This window comes from Passer domesticus, chromosome 2 (assembly GCF_036417665.1).
Source record: "Passer domesticus isolate bPasDom1 chromosome 2, bPasDom1.hap1, whole genome shotgun sequence".
Classification (NCBI taxonomy): Eukaryota; Metazoa; Chordata; class Aves; order Passeriformes; family Passeridae; genus Passer; species Passer domesticus.
Window position 1 is genome coordinate 70060743 of NC_087475.1, and position 24153 is coordinate 70084895.

At 40.2% G+C, this 24153-nt stretch overlaps 1 protein-coding gene across 13 annotated transcripts in view; it reads right to left on the reverse strand.

Annotated features, from left to right (window-relative positions):
- MTUS2 (microtubule associated scaffold protein 2) overlaps positions 1–24153 on the reverse strand; it is a 265387-nt gene that overhangs the window by 138677 nt on the left and 102557 nt on the right. For all 13 annotated transcript variants that reach the window (XM_064409103.1, XM_064409104.1, XM_064409111.1 and 10 more), the window contains 3 exons: positions 20982–23576; positions 14823–15063; positions 5286–5492 (listed from right to left, as the gene is read on the reverse strand). In XM_064409103.1, the coding sequence (XP_064265173.1) occupies positions 5286–5492; positions 14823–15063; positions 20982–23273 (2740 nt within the window). In that variant the 5' untranslated portion in view covers positions 23274–23576. The remainder of the gene's footprint in view (positions 1–5285; positions 5493–14822; positions 15064–20981; positions 23577–24153) is intronic.

Genomic DNA, 24153 nt, shown 5'->3' on the forward strand with positions numbered 1-24153 from the left:
CCCACAACCCCAAGTAATTATTTGAGTCTTTTTTCCCCCCATCATTAGCAACTAGAGTATGAAAAGTAAATGCTGCTAAGTCAAGGTAGCTAAAATATCTTATAGCCCTTGCTCTTCCTGGCTGGCATACTGCACTTTTCCAGATGCTTCATCCCACAAGGATGAGAATCTCAGTACTGTTCTATTTTAGTCATATTCACAGTGAAATGATGGCATAATGTGATTCTTCCATCAAGGCATTAATATCAGAACAAGATCAGAAGGGAAAAAAAATTAAATTTGTCATATAGAAAACTGAACAGAAAATCAGTCATAGAAATATAATTGGAAAGTATTTTCATACAGGAAACTCTTCATATTAACTAATACTTATGTATTTAAGAACAACTGGTTTACCTGTCTACCACTTGACAATTTTGAACATTCTATCCATTTTGGAGGCAATTAGGCATCTATTCAAGGCTTCTGTGCTCACTTTAATTTATTCATTTCTCCACCCACCTGAATCTGACACTTTGACGTTTTTGCTTATTAGAATGGAAATACAACATTTAGCAAGGCCAGGAAATTCAAGGTCAAAACCAGTGAGAAATATATATATCGAAGAAAGGATCATGGAGGCTTACATCAATAACACATGCAGTTTCATCTTTCTTACATTTTTAACAAAACAATAGCTATCATGAGACACCAAATCAAGTTTTGAAATATTCATCACCATTTTCTTGTTCACTCCCAAAATAAATTGCTTCAGCACTCAGAGCTGTGGGTAGATATTGAATAGCATTATGTCTTTTAGTCTAGCACGTCGACAGAGAATAATTGCCTCTAACACCGTGCTATTGTGCTATTTAAAGAATCTTAAGCAACAGGGATTTCATCTCTTGAGTTGGAAGATTATTTAACAGACTAGTAGACCTTGTGACTATGAAGTATTTCCCAATGTTATACCAATATTCTTCCATCTCCTGAACTCACAGCAGTTAGCATACCTTAACTCATTCTAAACAATCCACCCTTCTTCCTATCCTCCACACATCAAATTCTTCCACAGTGCCTGACAAACTCTTTCCCATGTGGTACTCTACAGCAAGTTAGTCTATGCTGATGAAGTACATAAAGCTAATTGTGTGAGTGGGACATTCAGCTGGTCACTCAAAATGCAGATACAGGCGAGAGAACTCTGAGCTCCTCAAACCAGTGAAACAGAAGGTACAGTCTGAGCATTGTGTTACCTCACTGCAGAGTCACAATCCTGGGGACCACATCCCACCACTGTGGACCTTTGGTGGATGACGTGAACCTCTCATGCAAATTTTATTGGGGCAGACAGAGGGAAAGATTCCATACAGTGCATTTAAAATTCCAAAGGAAAATACACAGAGTTAAATATTTTGTTACAAGTTGTTTAAATTGGAAGTTTCTTTTTATGTTTACACAATTGTTTCTCTCCACACCAAATCTTGGTGGTTTCAATTTTAACCTGACTTTCTAGTAATTCACTTTTTCGAATGTTTTGCAGAATACATTCACACTCCTCAAGTGTGAAGTATCTCAATTTTTCAATTCTAGTCAAATTAGACTGCAAACAAACAATAAGTTTTTAGATGTACAAAACTCCCTTTTTCTAAATAAAGAATAATGGTTAAAAATATCAGGCATTTTTTGAAAACTTCAGAAGTAGTATACCAGATCTGGGGCTAAATTTTAATTTTGCAGGTAATCGTAAACAAAGATATTATTGGGCAAAGATATTATTTTAGTCTGGCACTACCTGTGCCACAGAACAGATCTGTGGAGTACTGGTAGCAGGACCAGGAGCTGAGCCTCAGCCTGGGCTTTCCCAGAGGCTGCTCCTTCAGGAGCCTCAGTACAAAATTGGGCAGGACCTCATAGGACCAGGGCCCCATTATGACTGATCCTGATCAGCAGCTGGTGGCAAGACTGTCACTTGTTGGAATGTTATTGGCAAAGGGCAGCCTGGCTGACACCCGCAACACTGGGATGGAACTCCTAGGACAAGCAGACAAGTACTGAGCAGTGTGTCCTGTCTCACCATGGGAAAAGAGCACAGTCCCACAGCTTCAAATCCATTTAGTTGAGTCAATCTGAATATGCAAGGTATCACCAGGAAGTCAATCGAGAAGCACAGCACAGGCTCCATGCTTTTAGAGGGGTCACAGGAAGGGGAGAAATCTGCTGAAGAACAAGGCTGCCGCATTGAAGCTCCATTAACAAACTTCCCCTCAACACAAACATCATGTCTCCTTTTTCTAAACAAGTGGGTTTTATTCCCTAGACAGAGACACTAGCTGGGACTTCTGAAAAGAAATGTGTTTAGGCAGAACTAGCACCATAAGACATCTGGCAGAGGAGAGAAAAGCAAGAACAGGATCTCACTGGGGTCCCTTAAAGAATCACTGTTTACCCTAAAACACTCTGTCCCTAAAATAAACCAGTGTTTTCCTCTCACCTAGCCATAGTCATTGGCTTTCAGTAACCTACAATATGTCATGATTTTGAAATGAGCCCCTTGATTTACAACAGTAGCAGCTCCTCTATTTATAACAAATGCACACTTGTAAGATGCTATCAACTACTTTTTTCTCCCTGACATGCAGAGATAGTACTTAAATAGAAAATTGTGTTACGTATGTTTGAAGACTTCTAAAGCTAGATAATTTTGCATTTTTCTACCCTACTGAGCTAGGAAATTAACAGTAAAGCTTTTTCTTGCCCTCTAGGAGACCTGATTTAGTCAAAGACATGATCTCAGGTAGTAGCTACAGAATCAGCTATTTATTTAATTTAAATAAAACTGTTCTTCCAGCAGACAGTGAAGGGAAGAAATAATATGTCATGCTAAGATTCCTGAGCCAGTACTTCTCCCCTGCATGCTTTCTGTGCATGTTGAAGTGCACTGCTGCTCTGTGTTAAATAAGCTGCGGTAGAATGGAAAGCAACTAATTTGTGCTCCCTGGGTGCTGGGCAACTAATTTAACTCTTGCTGGCACATAGACTATATATAGAAAAAGATGGCACAGTTTCATACAGATAATATTTCTATGAAAGTTAATAAATTAACAACGAAGAAACATTTTTCTTCCTACCTATCTACCCCATGAACAGGAGTAATGTTGTCTTTAATCCAAAGCAAGCAGGTGATGTTAGGCGTTACCTGGTGTGATGGCTCACCCAGTCATGACTTACCAACTTACCCTAAACACCAGATGTGCCCTCACCTGCTTGGCAACACGCCTTCTCCTTCCTTCACTTTTGTCCAGGAGAAAGAACTATCCTTTTGGAGCTACAGACTAGAAAAAGACTTCTGGGCCAGACAGCTGAGTATGTCACAAGAGCCACGTGACAGAGATGACCCTTGGGAGAGGCTCATTCTCTTGCTCTCACATGGAGGCGGAGGGAAACTAGACAACAGCTTCCATGAGTTATCTAACTTGGCAGCAAGAGCAAAGTTATAGGTCCTGTTTTTCATCAGGTGATGGGCTGAGCTCATCTCCACATGAATTCATACAAGCAGAACACTTTCCCTGGGTAATTTTCATGCCCATCAAAACTGATCTTGTAATATGCACAAGATGGTAACATCATCCTGATCCCAACACTAAAGAGCGCTACCATCCTCAGCTGAGTCAGCTGAAACCAAATGCTTCCATGTCCTTCCAGTGACTGGAATGTGGTTTCAGTTTTTATGGGCTGGATGTGAAAAGATAATATAAAAATACACCGGAATATAGAAATGAAATCAACTTCTTTTAAGAGAACTGAAGAATCGGATATAACTTTCTACGCCCGAGATTGCTAATGCTTCTTCCACAGTTTTCTTAATAGAAATCCATTTATTCAAATTCAGCCACCTGGAGTATTTGCTTTTAGATTTGTATGAACCTGTATACCTCCAGTGTGTTCAAGGACAGTGCTGTACCTACAGTTGTCATTTTTTTCAGATTCACACCTGAAACTGCTAAACAACATTATTACTTGCAGAGATGTAGTTTATATCTAATCAGATATCAGATGATTCTGTCCTTAACGGAGGTTTTATGTAAATAAAGACTAAAAGGTGACAACACCAGATAAAAGGAGAAGTTTTCCAAAGGCATAAATGTAGGGTAAAAGCATAAAGCAAAAGAGGCTGACTGACCTCAAAGTAAAGTCTACCAGGAAATAACCAAAAATAAGTGATCAGTCCAACAGTAAAACAAGATACAAGCATGTTTGGGGTCATTGGAAAAATTAAAAGTCCCTGCTGACATTAGTCCTTTGCATTTCAATCACCCCATGTAAAGGGGAAAGAGAAAATCCTTAGGGTTTTGAACTATACTAATTGTATTTATTTTAATTAATTTCAAATCAATAAAAACAGGGAAAGATTTAGGAGCCTGCAGCATCTTGTCTCCTCTGCTGCTTCAAGTCACCTGGTGCCCCTGTCTGCACCCCTCTTGGGCTGATACCACTTGCTTTGATATTGACATAGCTCAGGCTCAATCCAGTCTTCAAAGAAAAATGGGCATGAAAATCTCTCAATCCCCCTTCCTGCTCTGAGCCCAGGGCATGTGCACATTTCCCAAGGACTGCAGAATCCAGTGGGTATTATTTTGTATTTAATAAAATTAACAGCCTTTGCAGAAAATAGGATTTGGAATGACATTTCTGCCAAGGGATCATTCAAAGTCTGGTAGATGTACTATGATATCAGTCCTGATCTCTTTCATATCACTGCCTCAATTTTTCATATCACTAGCTGAATTTATTGTACTGAAAATTAAGAAGCAGAAGAAAAGTAGATGAGAAAGACTGTATCTCCTATTTTAGATAATATTTGTCCTGTTCTGCGTTGGCTGCCATTTACTTACCAAAGACAGTTCACTCTGTTTATTTACTATTTCAGCTTGTAAGATGGCATGTTCCGGGTAAAAACAAAATGTAAGAAAGAATGCCTCAGATTCTCTCTTAATGGAATTTTCTCTGTAGCAGAGAAAATAATCTCCTCAACATTCAGGCTCTATTAATCTGTTACCATTAATATTTTAAACACTTGTTACAATTTAACGCTTGTTTATTAATATTTAATAATTATTATTAATATTTTTAAAAAACTTCACTGGGCAATCAAGACACCAAACCGAAGTCAGTAGCACAGAAGAGACTAGCAAGTACTGCACAGATTTCATTAGTTCTGAACTATCTGGAAACTACAGTCTGGACAATCCTGGAACACATCTGTTTAACAGCCCTACAGAAAGAAGGGCACTTTTGGGACTTACGGTTAGTTGTCCTGCTCTGGTCACTCTGAGCGCTGTCGTTCGACTGGTTGCTGGAGACAGAGGACACACTTGAGGTCCTGACAAACCCAAATGCAGCCAGCTTAGCTGCTGGCAACCGTGAATAACCTGGGGGACGAAGTCCAGACGGGCAGGGCTTGGGGAGATTTGATTTTGCAGCAGTTGGACATGATCCTTTCTTAAGATCAACTGAAAGAAGGAAAAAGAAAAAATTTTTGTTAAATAAGTTCACTGTGAGACACTGACCATTGCCTGTATCTCCCAGCTACATAAAGGCAGTACTAAGACTGAATACAAGTTTAAAGAGCTGATCAGACTGCAGTGATGCCTTATTTTTTGCTGCACTGAAAAGATATTTGGTGTAAAAATTTCAGGTCACAATCATTTTTAAAAGGTGAAATGTGCCAAGTACTCATGGGGCATAACTCAAACTTCCAACAAAGTAACACAGTTCAACACTGTTATGAATTTCTTTTAATGTTATCTTCTTCAATGCTGTATCATTTTCTAATTTTACATTTATTGAGGGCCAATTAAAAAAACTCACTGAGACAAATATGCTACACATAACTTCCAATTTTGGAAAGTATTGTAAACCAGCAACAATCCTCTTCAAGGACACAGAACTTCTTTGTATTTCATCAAAGAAAAAACTTCTTTGAAGTTCTTCTTTAAATTCTACTAAAAAAAATTCCCTTCTCTTGCGCCAAGCCTGGGAACAAGGACATGACCTGTAAAGTCCTACTTTTTTAACATACCACTGGCCATTTCCATTGGTGGACTTCTCCTTGCTAAGACATCAGCCCATGTGAGTGACATCCACCGGGTCTCAGACAAGTGCCAGCAGCAGGTTTATGGCACCTGGAGTTAGACCACAGCCGCAGCTCAGCTGTGGTGCCTGCCTGTGGCTACCAACCTCTCACCTGTCCTCAGCTTCTGTCCTAACCTGTACACTGCTGCTCTTGCTCAGGCAAACTTTTCCAGGCAAATACAGAACACAGGTTCACAAATGTTCTTCTTTTTCTTCACAGGCCAAAGGTCCGTGATCATGGCAGTCTTGCCTTCAAGGTCAAGGGCCAAAGATTAGATTTTCCTTTTGGTTGGAAGGTCTGGATACCAAGTGACACCAGACCTCAAGTGTACATAAATTTGGAGAGAGCTTTTTCTTCCTAGATTTGAGAATACCAGATTCCTGTTCCTTGTGGAATTCTGTGCAGCAAAATTACATATTTAAAAAAAAATATTAACAACAATCTCCAAAACCTGATGCTAGAGTGTTTGATCAGGACCAGTGGGATAGGAGAAAAGGCAACATTAAAAGCTGTCAACATATTCTGTCAGAAAAGGCCACAAAGTCACCCTTTTTCTGTTGTTATTCAGTGAACATTATTTTTACACTAGCCCGACACAAACATCAAAGGAAGAAGTAAACAGTCATAATATAAAGAAAAATACAAATTAACTGCACAGTAAGAATATGGTCATATTATTACAGTATTTAATTCTTTTGTAAACTATGTAGGTCACAGCCTTATTAATTTTAATGAAGCATTTCACTGTGAGAAGACTTTAGAGAAAACAAGACTAACTCCTTTGAGCAGAAGAATGTTACAGGGATTTTGAAAGATATTTGTGTACCTCATCACAATACTAATGCTAAGCTTTGTTTAATGTAACTAAGCCTTTCCTTTTGAAACAGAAATAGGTGTAACACCCAGCTAAAAAGAGTTTTGTTCTCCTATAAAACACGTTCCTGTAAAGACCTAAAAAAATGCTCCTTGCTCAACGAATAAAACTATATACTCTAGGCTCTTAAAAATTCATTTTTGTACCCCCTTTCCCCAGATTTGGCCCTTTATTAAGGCACAAGGAGATGGATATCTGCAGCACCTTTGCCAGCCCAGAAGTACATGCTGTGCAGAGTAACCCAAATGAAACTAACAAATATCTATAGTGAGTAATAAAAGACTACTAAAATGCTCATTCACTCCCCATCCCTGGCACCAGCAGAGGCAATTTTAGACTATGATCATGAATGTGGCTTCCTTTGGTAGCCATGGGTTCTGGGTGCAGATGAAGGGCAGAACAGGCACATTAGCACAGAGAAGAGATAGGCAGTGATGGTCACCATCAGTTCACTGCCAGGTTTGTGCAGTGCTGCTTTGACAGTGGTCTACTACAGCTGATTCATGGCCAGCTGCAGAGCACCCAGACTGCTTCCAAAGCCAAGACTTCTTCCCTACCCACTGCAAAATACTCCGTGTGCTGCATCAGCGGCAGCACCAAGCCCAGGCACCCTCCAAATCCGAAGGTGAGACAAGTACTCGTGGTAAGCAGCTGCAGGGGCAAGGAACTGCCCAGCTCAGTGACAGCAGGGAGAAGGTATGGGGCTCTCGTGGGTTTTACAGGTTTCCAAAAAATGCACCTGGGCTACATAAGCTGAGATTTCTTTTTCTTAAACATCTCTGAAAATTGAGGTGGAGGGAGAGATATTTCCATTTTACAGCAACAAACTATAAATATCACAGACTTCCTGCAACAAAACAGGGGAAATTCCACTGGGGCAGTGGAAATGGCTTTATTTAAAAAGAATTTCAAACATGCTTGGGCTAGAGCAGTGTGGCTCACCTGAGACTTCCAGGTACCCAACTCAGCCACAGGGATACCCACACCAAGTCCCCAGATTGACTGTTCTCTGCAGTTTGTGACCAAGCACCATGAATGAAGAAGAAAAAGAATTTCCTTAAAACCAAAAGGGTTTTGGTTACAAACTGCTCAACCATCTTTATCTTTTCTTCAAAGTCATTCTTCCAGACTTGGGCAGAGGATTCAGTGGTTTTTTTCTCATACTTTTTTGTGTGTTTCTAGTTTATGACTTCAATTCCAATTCCCCCTGAACTAACAATATTTTGCATCTTGAACTCATCATCATCCTTAAATTATTTTTCACTTCTTTTCTTTGTAATCCACTTCTTCTGCACCATAAGGACCTGGGGGCAGGACATTATCCTCATTAGGGATGCATTCAAATTCTAAAGCTAAGTAATATTGTGTATTCTTTCTCATTAAAATACATGAGACACCAGCCTATTGTATGTATTTTCTGTTCTAAACTTCATCAAGTTTTCTCATGCATGTTTTTTGCTTTATTTCTGTTTCTTAAAAGTATAGAAGTACTCCTACAAACAAGGTCTGGGAGTTCAAAACAAAAGTTATTTTAATGAGCAGCTTTTATTTTAATGAAAATCTGCCAAAATAAGCTTAAAAAAATCTTTCTAGTTGTCTCACTGCCTGAAGTTAATTATAGAATTAAGTATTGTTGTCTGTATGCACACAAGTGATTTTCTATGACACTTCAAGCTGTTCCCATCCAGAAATATAAAAACATTTTGAGTTAGGGACTGATTGACACAAACTAGATGTGCCTGGGGAGACACTGTTAAAAGTCTGAACTTCACTTATGCATCCCCACTGCATAAGAATTGCATCTTCGTGCACGGGTAAAAAGTAACTTTCATGTAATTTCTCTGTGAAATTTGAAATATGTTTTAGCTGAAATGAATGAAAAATTAAAGAAATGAGTTATACAGATATGTTCTTATGCAAAAGAGTAGCAGTTCAAGACTTTAAAACTCCATAATTCGGGGATCCTTGGCAAGTCTTTGTTATCTGGTTGTGGAGTTTTTGGTTTTCTTTGCTTTCCCTTTTTTATTTTTTAAACCAGCGTTCCTGCTAAAACTTTAATCATTAGATGTCATTTTCTCTCACTTACTGATGACCTGAACATCACTATTCTCACTGCATATTGGGAAATAAAGAACTTATCTCCAATGTCACCGCATCAGTCAGAGATAATACAAGCTGAGTTAACCCAGCTCAAAGTTAACCCAAACATTGGTATCTTTGCAGATCGAAAACAAATCATGCAAGTGAGAAATCTTTTCTGGTGCCACTACGTTTGTGGTTTCCCTGTATAGACATTACAACTTCTCTCTGAACAAGAGCTGAGGAAAGGGGCTTTAGAACAGAGGCTTTAATGGCTTACAGCTAAACAGCAGTGAGCAGGTTGAGCCCAGCTGCCCTGATGGTTTCTCATCCAAATACCATCAAGCCTGGGACAGGTCAGTTCCAAAGGCCAAACAGTTGTCACTGCTGAACACTGATTAATTTCTGATGGGTCAGTCCACCATCATATGGTAGTAAATGCTCACCTCCTCACAATTCAGATTTAAAAGCAGCAAAAACTGTTCTGTGCCTTCCCAGCTCCCAGGCAAACCAAGGCTGGTTAGCACATTCTCAACACCCTAAGAACTTGTCATCTCACAACTCATTCAAGCTGCAAATGTCCGTGTTCGCTCAGCAGCTACTGTGAAAAGCACGGCATCCCTCAAAGCTTGCAGCACAGGAATCATCCATGCATGAGTCTCACTCATTGCATTTTCCACTGGCAGCCAGAGCAGCCAGAACACTTCTCTGCACTGGAGCTGCATCTCACTGGCTGCTCAGAAGGGCTGTGGATGTCCAGCCAGAGACAACACTTGGCTCTCAGCAGGAAGGAGGCAAGGTAGGAAGTGTTTGCCTGCTCCTACACCCAGATTGCTCCACATACTGCACATACTGTTCTGATGAGTGACAGCTTGGTACAACTGTCATAGAGAGAACCCTTCCAATATGATGGGGTTTGGTTCCTTGAAGACACAGTAATTGGAGCAGAGAGGTGGCAGATGGCAATGTCTCAAGTAAGATAACAATGTCCTTAAAAAAATTCATGAGGAAGTGTGTCCCTTTGAAACCTTTTTTTTTTTTTTTTTTTTAACAGTCAGATTGCTCTCTCAAAGAAAATTGAGAGTGTGAACTGAAAACTCTGCAGGTTAGTGCAGGACAGAGAACATTTTCCTCTCTGAACTATTCCCTTGTCCCTCTTTCCTTAACCAGTTAGAAGTTTGCCAGTTCAAATCCAAGTACCTCAGACTGCAAGTACAGACAGAGCTGGAGTAGCAGTAAGGCAATATATCAGGAAGTTACCTCGAAACTTATTTTCTATCTTCAAATTTAATTTACATGTTCAATTAACAGGTCATTATTAGGTTATTTATTCCTGAGAATAAACATGAAAATAAAGCTTTCCTGCTGGGAAAAAGCTGTAGACATATTTTGGCATTTGAGATGAAATACATTACATATATGCAAAGACACAAATAGATGCATATATCTGTGTCTGTCCAAGGACTGACAAATATTGCAGTCCTGATTTATGGGTAAATTCTATCTTCAATGAAAGTTGACTTGCTTAGAAATGAGAGGAGTAGCTAGACCCTCGGGACTGACGAGTTCAATACACAGAGAGGTGATAGGAAGTAAAATTTCATTAACTCACTCTTTGAGAAAAAAAAAAACCCTAAACACTATGGAAAAATGTAGAATTAAGTTAAGTTAATGAGCATAATTAAAGTGAAGCTTTAATGATGAGATCTCTGTTATACTTTTCAAAATCAGACATTAATTCCATCAAAATAATCAGCTAATGAATGCAAATCCTAACACACTTGCTTCAAGAAGTCTTTATAACCAAGGAAAACATATTAATATTTTACATGTTATAGACACAGTATGCTTCAATGCTCGTTTTGACTTACAAGTTTCCCATAGAAAGAGCAGAGTCTATTTACATAAAATAAACAAATATTAAGATTTCAGAGACTCTATGGCACCTATAAGTCTATCATAATTCAATAACTTCTTATTTTACCTACTTTGCAGAACACTTTTTCTTACAGTCAGACTGCTTGTCTGACCCACCTGAGGCAAAGCACCACCGAAGGAGCAGCACTGCCTAATAAGGCATTTGCAGCCAATGCCACCACATGTCCTACATCCTACTGATGAAGAAGGATCACTGATCCAACCACACTTTAGGCATCACACTTAGAGATCACACTTGAGGGAGCACTCATCATTATTTTACTTTCTACTTGGCATAACGTAAAACTAACAAAGCCCTCAATGCACTCATAATACTTGCAGTCCATCACAGCAGTTCAGGGATTTAATTATCAATTACTTCAGAGTCAGTTTTATGAGGATTAGTATTATACATGGGCCAAGCCACCCAGCTTATCAGTGCTGCTTAACCAGACTGCTGCATTATGAATGGCATGGCACAGGGGAATAAAATCCTCCTTAAGAGGCACTGCTGCTGCCCTCGATAGCGTGCCACGGCGATTTCAGTGTCAGAGCCTCCGTGGTGCCGCACACCGTGTCACGGGATAGCAACCGGTCAGATCCCTCTGGTTCCATTACCTCAGGGCAGGGCTGATATCACCAGCATTGGAAACTGGATTAAAAGCTCAGGATCAAGCTGCAAGAGATGCTGATTAGCAATCTTGAAGGCAGGCCTGGTATCCCTGACAGAAAAATACCCCTTAGTCCCTAGCTGCTTTTGCTGAAGTTACCCAAGCTCTCACACCCCACAACACCCGTGAGCAAGTCTTACTGGCTCTGCATCCCAGTTGCTGCCCATGTGTTCATGCATGTTATTTACTCATGTTTGCAAATATGACTCCATCAAAGCTGTGTTTAATCCTGTATTTCAAATAGTGCAGCAGAACCAATGATGCAGATCAAATACACTGCAAATAATATTACAGCTAACAGCCAAATTAAGGGAAAGTGGTTGAAAAGGGTGTTGGGTACCTTAACACAGATGGCTAAAAGGTGTCTGGTCCTATTATAAGCTCCACTAATTAACACTCCAACAGCTCTGGCATGCCAGGGTGTGCTGTCCTATCCATCCCCTCCATGGCAACCAGCAACCTATCTCTGGTCTGCATGTGTGCTCTGCTGTGGATACAGGCACAGGAATCAGTTCTCTGAGGCCTCTGCACTCCTATACCACTCTTGTGCTATCTTCTATCACCTCAGCCTCTTTCATGAGCAATTCATTATTCTTTTTAAAAGGAAGTATTAAAAACAAAAAAGTCTGGTAAGCTGGCCTATGAAGTTATACACTGCTGAGAGAAGGATTAAGTCATTTGAGACATACAAGGAAAAAGGCTTTAGTCAAGAAGAAGATGATTATAACAAAATCTTAAATAGATAATTGGGAAATAAAATACCAAAAATAAATGAATGTGAAGAAACCAACATATTTCAGAAGTACACAAAAGACAAAACTGCTCTCACCAAAGGAGAGCAGTGAAAAGTACTTTGCAACAGAATAAGGTATTGCAGAAAAATTAAACACATTCTTCATCTTGCAAGGAAAATGGAAGGTGAGATGCCAGAAGTGAAAACAATGTGTCCTGGGGTGGACAGTGAAAAACTGGAGACATTAGCAACCTCTCCAGAACAAGTCTTGTGTAATTTAAAATCCATAAAACAGTCAGAGCCCAAAGACCAGATGAGACACACTTTGGGGTCCTGAAAGAGATGACAGACAGATTATTGGACTACCAGGAGTTGTCTTTCATACCCTTTCTGAAACAGCAAGATATCAATAGACTAAAGAGAAACAAGCAACATAACAGTTGTAGGAAGGAAATTATGGAGAGCTATGAATTAAATTTGACCTCCAAAGCAGACAAGATCCAAAGAAATTATCAATTATTAAAAAATATATAATTTTTAAAATTTAAAAAATGACCAAAAAAATCCTTTTGAGAAATACGAAAATGTTAAGAAATACCACTCTAGTGGGATAGAATCACAGTAACAGCTCATGTAATTTACTTACGTACACTCCTCATGTACTGTTTTTTTTTAAACGCAGTACTACAGACAAAAAATGGGACTGATAAGCTGGTCCTGTTCAGATTTTAAAATGTCACATAACATAGAAGATGGTAAATGAACACATGCAAGACAAGCTGCTGTATGGATTAAAAGTGGCTAAGGAAAAGTCTGCTAGCACCAATGATGCAGGATAATGTGGATAATGGATGGGTGATGGATGAATAAAAATGAAGGCAGTGCTCATTTCTGAGGATCAGAAAAAAACTTTTATTTGGTAATGGGTTCTGTTTGCATTTTCTCTCTTATCAATCTCCCAAACTGGTTCCTATAACACAAGGGCTTATCCGACTCATATCCTGAACTCACAGACTCTTGCAGTTTCATTTAAATGGAAATGATGATCCAATTACTCTCTGCACCTGTATTCCCATGTTCATTGCTGACTGAACTCAAGTCACAGGGCTGAAATGGTATTTACAATCCAGTCTGCAATCCCGGGGTGTCTCAGAAGTCACATACAGCTGAGTTCGGTCAGCTTCTGCTAATGGCATCAGATACACTCCACATGCAGAGTCAAGCAGTGTATTACAGAGAACCTTGATTTTCTGATAAGCCCCAAATCCTGTCAACCTGTATTACTGACTGAGACTGTCCTCTCAGGGTAAAGTCAAGATGCTGTGGTGCATTTCCATTCTAAATTTTTCTAAATTTCTCCTGCTTTATAGTATGGACAAATGGACTCTGTGGAGAGATGGTAATAGTTTTCAAATACCTGCAAAGAGGAGAAGACCCCACAACTACTCCAGATGAAAAGGGAAGCAAACTGCAACAAAAAGGGTTAGGCAAAACACTAGGGAACACTTTTAACTCAAAAATAGGTAATGTATTGGAACAGTCCTGCTTTCAGAGGCTCCAAGACCTCATATCAAATGTTTTTATAAATAGTTTTTCATGAACAGGTTAAATAACGATACATCAGAAGGAATCCCATCCTAGGGCAAGAGAAGAGATCATATGACCTTAAGTCATTAATTAACTCTAGCCCTTATGACTACTTTTAAAAATCTCTGCAGCGTTCTAGGCTGTTAAACAGCTGCTGCACTTCACTCTGACAATGACTGATTTTCAGTTGTCTCTGAACTTGCTCCTGTGCATTTTTCAAACTTCCACACTTTTTCAGTCTATTAAAGAGTGTCCTGTAGAAGTAATTACTCTCTCTTTCTTGTGACATCAAACACTTCTCCTTCCACCTCTTCTTGTGCTTTTCTCTCACTTGCCCAGGATCATGCTGAGCTGGGCAGTAGCTAGGAAGAAAAGGGCATTAGAAGTGTTGTCTCCAAAGAGGTACACCAGGCCTTCAGAGAATCAAGATCTCTGCTGGAACACTTGAACACTGCCCAGGTTTTCAGAGCACAACGTGGTGGGCAATGTCAAATCCAGACGGAGTCTTCATGATGGAAGAAAATGTCCCATTATATTCCCCAGAACAAAACCAAAGATTTTTCAGGCATTTACAAGGTGAAGGAAGACAAAAAGATGAGAAATGAGAATTATTATTGAAAACTCTTCTCTTTCTTTGGCAATGACCTGCGAAACAACCTTTGCACAAGTCCCAGACTCCCTAGTCAGCCTTGCTGCAGGATAAAAAGACACACCTCAAAGGGTGCTGTTGGAGCTTTGTAGGATCAGGTCAAAATGTTGCTAATTTTGTGATTTTTCTGTCTCCAAAAAAAAGGTATCTTATTGGTGACAACAGTAAAGGGAAAGAAAAGAAAGTTTATACTTTACCTGAAGCATCAGGATGGTAGAGGCTGGGAGCACTTGTTATTTCTCCTTGCTGATGGAGACAACTCCCTGAGGATCTTTGACTTGCAATGAGAATCCTGCTCTTGGCAGATGGCAGCCTGGACACTGCACCCAGCCCTAGCTGTGGCTTCAGGATCATGGCAGATCGATAAAAGCTTGGTGGCACCTCATAGTGGGTGTACGGTGGAGGGCAAAATTCATCTTTTGCAGGCCTTTCCCCAACCTGCAGAAAAATCATTGAGGCAGACATTACACAATTAATCAACAAACCCAGACAATACGGAGCTCCAAATTGCTTGTAAAGGCTAAATTTCCCTCCTTGTGAATCTGGTCCTCAGAGCACTGCAAACTCTCAAAAATGTATGGTCTTACTATATGACTTGCTCTTCAAAAACATGTATATTACACTCTCAATACGCAATTACACCCAAATAATGAATTGATGCCTTCCCAAAAAAAAAAAAAAAATGGACAAATGGAAGACCTTCAGTTAATGAAAATGAGGGTACTGTTAAATCACAAAAGGTTGTATTATTTACAGAGGTAGGTATACTAAGAGACTGTGTAAATGGAATTTTAGAAGTTATTTAAAATATTATTGCCCAGTTCTGGGAGAAATTGGTTTTAAGTTAGCTAAAAATAAAGCTGGAGGTGTTTTAGGTACATTTTATCAGAGAAATTGTACTGCCAAATAATTTCTGTGACAACAAAAAAAAAGAACCCCCTGTATGTTCTCACTGCAAAATGTTCATTGTAATCTGTGCCCCTCTAATTCCTGGAAAGAGACCTGGTTGTGGATGTGAGCACATTTCTCCAACTTATGCTTTCAGAGGCCTGTTGAATATTCCAAATCAGAGCTATAAAACCCATATGTCCATGAGAATTGGAGGAGAAAACTATCAGGTTTACAAATGTGAACCTTTGCTATTTATCACAAATAGGTGATGCTTTGTTAAAATCAGTGTCAAATCTCTCAGTATTTTAATGGGCATTTACTGTAAGAACAGCAGAATAAGTCCCAATCTGGAAGCATTTCCAACTCGTAGCTGGCTCAGAGCACTGAACTTGCACTCAAGGAATGATCTGGTTCTGTGATTCAGCCTTTGTGTCTTTGTGCATTCAAGCTGGGCTCTGACTCCCACTTTTCTGTGCTGCTTCGTGACTCAGGCCAAGAGTGCAGTTTTCATCCCTCACATTTGCAAAGAATTGTTTGCTCTTCTAAGTAGAGTCCAACTTCTTCACTGTTTTCTTATAAAATGCAGTATCATCATAATGTAGAAAGGACCTATGAATATTTTTTCAGTCATCCCATTTAGGCCATGGAAAAAGAAAAAAATACATAGGCAATAGGAAATGAAATTTGTTTAAAAATTAATCAAAAAGTGCCACGGGCTACCTAGGAAGAAATGTAACTGCCAATTAATTAACTCTGCTGTAAGTTATGATGCATATAATATGCCAAATCAATTTCTATTTAGCAATTATAAGCATTAGAATATGCACTTCAACATTGGCTATAAAAGCTTTGATCCCAGCTCCTTCAAGAGCTTTAATCCTAATTTAGAAAATCTTTAATATGCTAAGAGACAAGATTAGCCTTAAACTATGAAATATAGAAGAATATTTGAGGCCTTTGCACAGGAACTAAGAGGGCAGATGCAACAAACATTGAGCTTTATAGTTTTGCCCTATATTTTTCCCTCTGTTTGCAGTCCTATTTCCTGCCATTAGATCTTTCTCTTTCCTTTTTTATTATACCCCTATGACCTATTTAAAGTTAGGATGCAGTTTTTTGCTGTATAGTATGAATGATTCTGCAGACTTGGACTGCAGATGTCTGGCTTCTTACTTTCAGCTTCTAGATATGAGATTGTTTTTCTGGATAAGCCTCAGTTATCTTCTCTCTCCCTGACAAATTTATTTCTATCAGATTACACTATCCATACTATCATTTCATACTTAAATGAAAGTTAAGCACCAATGCCAAGTATTTCAGTTTAAGAAAAAGAGAAAATCATTAAACACAGAAAATAAGCATTTTTTATAAACTGGGTCAGTTTATTAAAATCTTCTCCCACCCCATTTATTAAAATCTTCTCCCACCCCATTTGTTTTTCTTTATTGACAGTATGCTAAGAGTAACATAGAAGGGCGACAAACATAGACACAAACCAAATCAATCACAAGTATAAAACCTCCTCTCAAAGAAAGAGCCTTTCTCAAGGAGAATATCCTTCTAGATATTATAGAATAGAATAGAATAGAATAGAATAATTTAGATTGGAAAAGACCCTTAAGATAATCAAGTCCAACTGATTTTGCACAAATATCTCTCAATAATTAGAGAGATTTTTTGAAGACCCCAGTTTTGGAGGACATGAATTTGCTATGAAGATACACTATTTTTTCCTTTCTATTTAACTGTGAATTCATGAAGTGCAAAATGCAACTGGTCTCAATAGAGTTGTACAAAATCATTGCCATTTTAAAGCTCTTCAGAAAGATGTGGATTAATATGACCCCTGTTAGCACCCTGTACTAGGTTTTTGTATGGGGGACTTCTAGGGAAATTATCTGTTGCAGCCTGTCCACCATAAGATCAGCCCAGAGTTTTCTTCTGTGGGTGTCTGCTCATTACCTACACACCCATGAATAGATTTGTTAAAATGAGACAGAAAAGTCTGCTATAAATACTTTGAGCATACAGGAATTTCCACAGGCTGGGTGTTCCTGAACAGAGCTGGCAGCATGGCCAGCAGGTACAGATGCCCAACACTTTGCTTCATGTTACTTTGTTTATAACATCATCAAACATTAATGCCTCGAGGAAGAATTTGCTTGTCAAGTGCCTGCTTCAGGCAACTCTTTGGGAAAAGAGTTTGCAACATCAGTTCAGGCAGTTCAAATAACAGGATCAAGGGGAGAAACTTTTGGTTTGACTATATATAAAATAACTCCCCCAAGTCCTTTTTACCTCAGCAGATATTTTGTTTCAACAGACTTTAGTCCATCTTCTCTGTACCACAATGATGTCTATGCTGGGGAACAGACCCAAAAAGGTAGTTGAATGGGGCTGTCATAGACTTGGTGAGGCAAGCAGGAGACCTGGTGGTCAGCAGACCTCCTCACAGACCCTCACCAAGTCAGGATTCTTGGCAGCAGCCATAAAACAGTGAATAACGTGGCCAGTGACCACTCTCTGACAGTGCACAGCCTGTACCTGTATGAGTAAACTCTCTATCTGCAGACCAGGTGATCCATGGTGGTCCTTGGCAGCAGCCTCTGGGTGAGCATGCTCTGGCAGAGCTGGATCCTGAGCTGGGAAACATGCTCCCAGTCCAGCAGTCAACCTGTCCTGAGCCTTGGAGGCCATGTCATTCCAGTGTTCAGTTCACTAGGACAGCTACAGTCTTTGGGTCCCTGTAACTTGATTTGCCCTGTAACTTCCCACAGAGGCAACTGGGAGAGCAAAGAGCCCACAAACACCTGCTGGTGCTGACCAGAAGAGGGTGAGGTCCACAATGAGATAAGGAGCCCACGTTGTGATCAAGGATGTGGACAGCAGTGACCTGTCCTGGAAAAGGACTGATTTTCTTGAGCATTTTGCATTTCACCTTGAGAGGTTTTCTTTTCTTTTGCCCATTCAGCCCTAACTCAATTCCACTGTGGACCCAAACCCTCAGCACTGCTGGACTGCCTTCATGCTGGAGTTGGGATTTTGTCTGAGCTGCCCTGAGTGGGCTTTGGCACAGGCAGCTCAAGAAGCCCTGCAGGCTTCCCTCTGCACAGAGGCAGCCCTCGAGTCTTTCTCATCGAGTTGTCCAGGCCTTTTCTTGGAGTCTCCTGCCAAGACAGCACCTTCCTATTTCTTCTACGCCTGGCACCCAGAGGGATATTTAATTGTTCCTACCACTTAGCTGAATGATGCTTAGAGATTGCAGCTATTAACACTATCATGGCTATATAAAGAGCTACAAAGTGCTAATCAAAGCTCTCCAAAGACAATACTGGATGTGTGATATAGGTCAGTCTGGGATTTTTTCTCTAACCAAGACAGTGGCCATTGTGCCAGAGTCTCCTTGTCTCCAAAACCTCTGAGTCTTCCACATTCTTCTTTCAGCTCAGTGATTTGGATCTATTTCAATGCATCCTAATTGGTTTCTTTTGGATTACACATCACTCATCTGCTACTAACCCACACTGTGCACAGCTGCTCTTTTAAGCATCTGTTCACCTTCATGGATTGATCATTTTCCTTTCTCTTGATGCATACTAAGCCAAATCAGGCCCCTTTGTGTTCCTCCAGCTGGCAGGACAGCCAGGTTATTGCTTTTAAGGTGGCAGTCCAAGAAAGCAGATTCCATCTTCTGCCATCAGCTCCTGAATCCTGGCCTAATGTAAACTCATAATGCAAACCACAGTTCGACTTTTTCTTCTCAGCCTCTTCTCCAGTCAGTCCAGCTTCTCTGAAGAAGCAGTTTGCTTGGGTTCAGATATTCCCCCGCTGAAATACCCACCAAAAATCATATTTCTTGGAGGAATAAGGGAAGATCCTCTCCAGCTCCTAAGTGTCCTACTTCTAACCCTAGTCTAGAGAAAATCACACTGCAGGCTTGCCACAACCTGAATCCTTCTCATGCTAAAAACAGTCCTCAGCAGTGCTCAGAAATCTGTCCTTTGTTCACAGATGTGTCTGCTGATCCTGCCTGATTATCTGAACCCCAACTCTCACAGACACCTGCGGCCTTCAGAGGGTCATGCCACCCTAGAAACAGTCAAACAGCCAGTGCACAGTCTGGGTCATTTTGGCTTTCATTCCATTGCCATGCATTCAACAGCAGTAACCTAGTAATTCCCCTCACCTTACAAGGCAATTGTGAAAATATACTAATGATGGCTGGAATAGACAATATCCCAAAGACTTTAGTAATTAATTCCCTGGACATAAAATACAAGGGACAGAGCTGAAAACTGAAGTTAAAAGAAAAAGGACAGCAAGTACTGTTCTTTCTGTGCTTGTGATAAGAAATAAGTACAATCTTTGCTCACTTCAGTAGGTTTCTAGTTAATATGCCATAAGGGTCAATCTACACTCACACACAGTATCTTAATTTGGGTATTTGCCAGGTTTTGACTGAGTCACTAAATTTTTTATTTCAATGTTGTTCCTTGGATCTATACCGTATGTAGAATGAGCTAGGGAGTAAAATAGCCTTAATAACAACACAAGACACAGAGCAAAAAACCATATCCTTTTTTTTAAAGACTCCTTCAAATAAAATCATTTGTGTTATCTTCAGTGTTTGTATGTAAAGCTTGGTTGTTGAACTACCTCAGGTCCCAAGCAGTGGATGCAAGAGGACATGACAGACACGGCTTGCTCTTCCCTGTCCTTTCTCCACCTACCAAGCAAGCTCATCCTTCCTCCACTGTGCTCACTTCACAGTGGGAATTTTGGGAACCCAAGGCTCCTGCCCAGTTTAGCAAGGCAGAAACACAGTGAGATATCTGGAGCCACAGGCGTTTAGAGGGACTTTCATCACATTTTGGCTGCTTAGGATGGCTTTCCAGGGGAAAAAAAATATTTTTTGAGGTGCAGGTCAGTGTAAGAAACAGCATTAAAATTAGTCAAAAGTAAATCTTCTTTTGTATTATATGTATAATCCAAAAAGAGCTCTGATAGTCCCTGGGTTTTCATACACCTAAACAGAATGGAATTAGTTTAGACCTCTAGTGCTCTGTCTACAAAAACCTGCCAACTTTCCCATTAGGAAGGAAGAGTCTTGGGCAAATTACAATCATTTCCCAAAGCTATTTTTCAGGAAGTAAAAAGAAAAAAAAAGATTATTTATTCAATTCAGCATGTCTCTTTCTTTCTAAACATCCCTATTTATAATACTAGCAGGTGATCAATTTACTGGAAAATACTGGAAGAATGCAGTAAAAACTTCCAGTAACAGCTAAGATATCACAACAGGGTCAGTGCTAGAAACAGTTAGATAAGTTTATTCCTAATGATCACACATTGTTTTAGGATTTATTTCTTATTTGAGGTTTGAGAACTAACTTCTGGCAGCAGCAAATAAGCAAATAATAACCACTTGGCACACAAAAGCAGCTGTCTAAGCTGCAGAAACTTACCTCCTGCAGAAACTTCTCGCTCATCGGACCAAAGTGATGACCGGGGGGCCTAATTCCTGACACTACTAGTCCAGAACCAAAGAGCCTTGGCTTCTGGAGGTCAGGTTTAAATTTGTCATACAGGACGCTGGCGGGCTTTGCCTCCCCTCCGTTGGATGCCTTCTGCTCCGCGGGGACGGGCACGCCGCACGCGGAGCCGTCGAAGGGCAGCCCTGCTGGCGCGAACAAAGGGTCCAGCTGCTCTATGGAACGAGGGTTTCTCCTAATGTACGTTATGATTTTAGGTCTCACAGGCTTGGGCCGGGGGATGGCAGGTTTTATCTCAACGCCTTCTTCCAGCTTTTCACTGCAGTCACTGTCCACACCAGCCTTATCTGTGAGGGAGCCCTTGGGGTGGACCAGGATAGGTTTTGGGATGGCGCTGCTGCAAGCAGTCTTGATAGGCACTTTAGGGGATAAGTTTAACAACTGTGTGCTGTCAATGGGAGGTAGGACTGAGGAGGGTGACAATTTGTCATCATGAAGTGCATAAAGGTCCTTCAAATTACTGTTTGATAGTGTGGGCTGACCATGAACATCTGGCGTTGCCATTGGGCGCACAGGAGTTGGGACACATAAAAAGACATCAGCCTTTGTTGGAATGTTGCCGCTCTCTGGTGCTTCCTCTGGAGGATGTTTCTCTACATTAGCTGTTTCTTTACTTGAAACGGAAACATTTGAGGTTTCCACATCACTGTTGTGACTGTCAGGTTGTTGGTTTGACACTGTCTCTTCACTGTGTGCTCTGTGATGATCTGAGGGATCAGAAGCAGGCACAACAGCATCCTCAGTGCTTTCTTTGACTAGCATCAGTTTATTCTCATTAACTTCCAAGGGTTTGCTGTCAGGTGGATTAATATCATGTATAGAAGATATCTGTTCACCAACTGTTTCAGCACAACCTGTGTCAACTTCATGCAAATTTTTGTTTTTTCTCAGTGTCACTTTGACACTGGATTTACTACTGCAGGTGAGTGGAAATATTGTTTCCATTTCCTCATCAGTAAAACATTCCTCACCAGCCTGGCTGGTTGCCCTGCTGTCACTGTCATTGCTTACTCTTCCTTCCCTACTGATGGCAATGTTATCATTTTGCAATTTATCATCAGGATGAGTTGCTACCTGGCTTGACAACGGGTCCTCCACCCTATTATAGGTGTCATGAAAATGGGATACTTGAAATTTTGACATGTCAGACCCAGAGCTTTTCTGTTCCTGCACTGCTGTATTTTCAGCTCTTGGACATCCCAGGAACTCTACCAGCATAATTTTCTCTATCTTTTGTGGACAAGTATTTTTATATTGTAGAGATGGTGCAGTCCTAAGCTCCAGTTTTTTGCTTTTATCACCCTGACCTAATTGTGCTTCTGATTTACTAGCAACCTCGCTGAGCTTAACAGCTGAATGTTGAGAATGAGAAGTATGCAGTGTGCTTTCAGTGCTAACATTTGGTACATTTTCTGGTTTACTTGTTTTCTTGTTCCCTGAGGTAGATGGTGTGGAATAAAATACAGTCTTTTCCTCTGAGGTATTGTCAAGTGGACAAAACACCATCCCAAGAAAATGATCCGTGGATGTTTTTTGGGATTTCTCTGTACTTCCTACCAAGTGGTGAGACCTGTCAATGGAGTCCAACGATGCAGAAAGCAGACGTTTGCAGGACACGCGACCCACGCCGTCTTTTGCAAATGTTTCAGGCTGAGGAGAAAATTTACTTGGTCTTCCCAAAGAAAGCCTTTTTATTCTCTCCACCTCCATAGTCCTGGACATTTTTCCCTTAGGAAAGTTCTGTGTGAAGTCAATATTACCTTTGGAGACAACCTCCAGGTTGGCATCATTTGTGCTACTTTTCAAATTGGACAGACTTTGTCCTCGGCTAATCCTGATATGCCTTGATATATCCTTAGCTTCGCTGGTCCTGCAATCTTTCCCCATTTCCCTGCTTGTGGTGGAGGGCAGCTTACTCTCCTGTGCACTGGTGTGACAGGTTCGAGAGTCTTTGAAGGTCAGAAGTTTATTCTGCTCTGTAGGCAGCTGAGTCACTTTCTCTGTTCCTCCAGAGTATATATTCCCACTCTCATCTGTCAAATCATGTTTCTTAACATCCCCTTCAGTGGTTCTAACTTTTGTTACAATTTGGTTGGCATTGGTATCCCCAACATTCACTATGCTTTCATTGTTGTTTCTTATTTCACTGCGGTTGTCGTGAAGCTGGGAATAACAAGACTTGTTTGGAATTAGTGGAGCACTCATTTTGAAGCTTCAGGTGACTGCCTTTTTTTTTTTTTGGCAGCTCTAATTAATGAGAAGGGTTTTTTATCAGGTTAACTTTTATGCATGCTTCAGTTATATATTTAAATTAAAACTGATCAGTAGAAAATTCATCATCAGAAGGCTTGAAGTCTCTTCTCAGAGTCACATTTTTCTGCTGCTCAGTTGTCTTTTCTGCAGCTTCTGGACCTAGGAAATCTTTATGATGTACTGTAGAGAGGTTCAGCAAAAGCAGAATAGATCTGCCAAGTTCCCTCTGAATGAGAGCCAGTTAATCCAGCCAACCTAAGGGGAAAAGAAATCCAAACACAAATAAAACAAAAACCCAAACAGACAACATTACACTGAGGTCAGAATCATGCTAACTAAATCAAACTTAAAACCAACAGCACTCTCAGGTATAACCCCAGGAAAGAGTGTTTTCAAACTTTAAATGCTGTTTCAATTACAGCTTTGCTCCCAGCAAAAGTTCTTAGTGTAGCACAAATCTCTGACTCGAGAAGTTACACACAAAAAACTGTCCTGGTTAGAGGAGTGGTTGTCACAGTTTTTAAGACACATAGGTGGGGTCTAAACATTTGCATATTACTTCAACAATTATTACACCAAGAGTGGCTGCTGAAGCATTTAAAGCATGTATAGATTAGTCATCAATAATAAAATTCCAGGTCCACAGAAGTTGTTTTTGGGTTTCTCTCCTTGGTTTTTAGGAATCACTGCTGTTCTTGTGCTGACACCCCATCCCCTTTGACATTTCTTAGCTGGATTTATAGATTCCAAGAAAGCAAAAGCTATGGCTGGAGGCCTGCAAAGGAAAATTGTATTTTTTCTGAGACAGATGAACGTGTGCATTTTTATATAT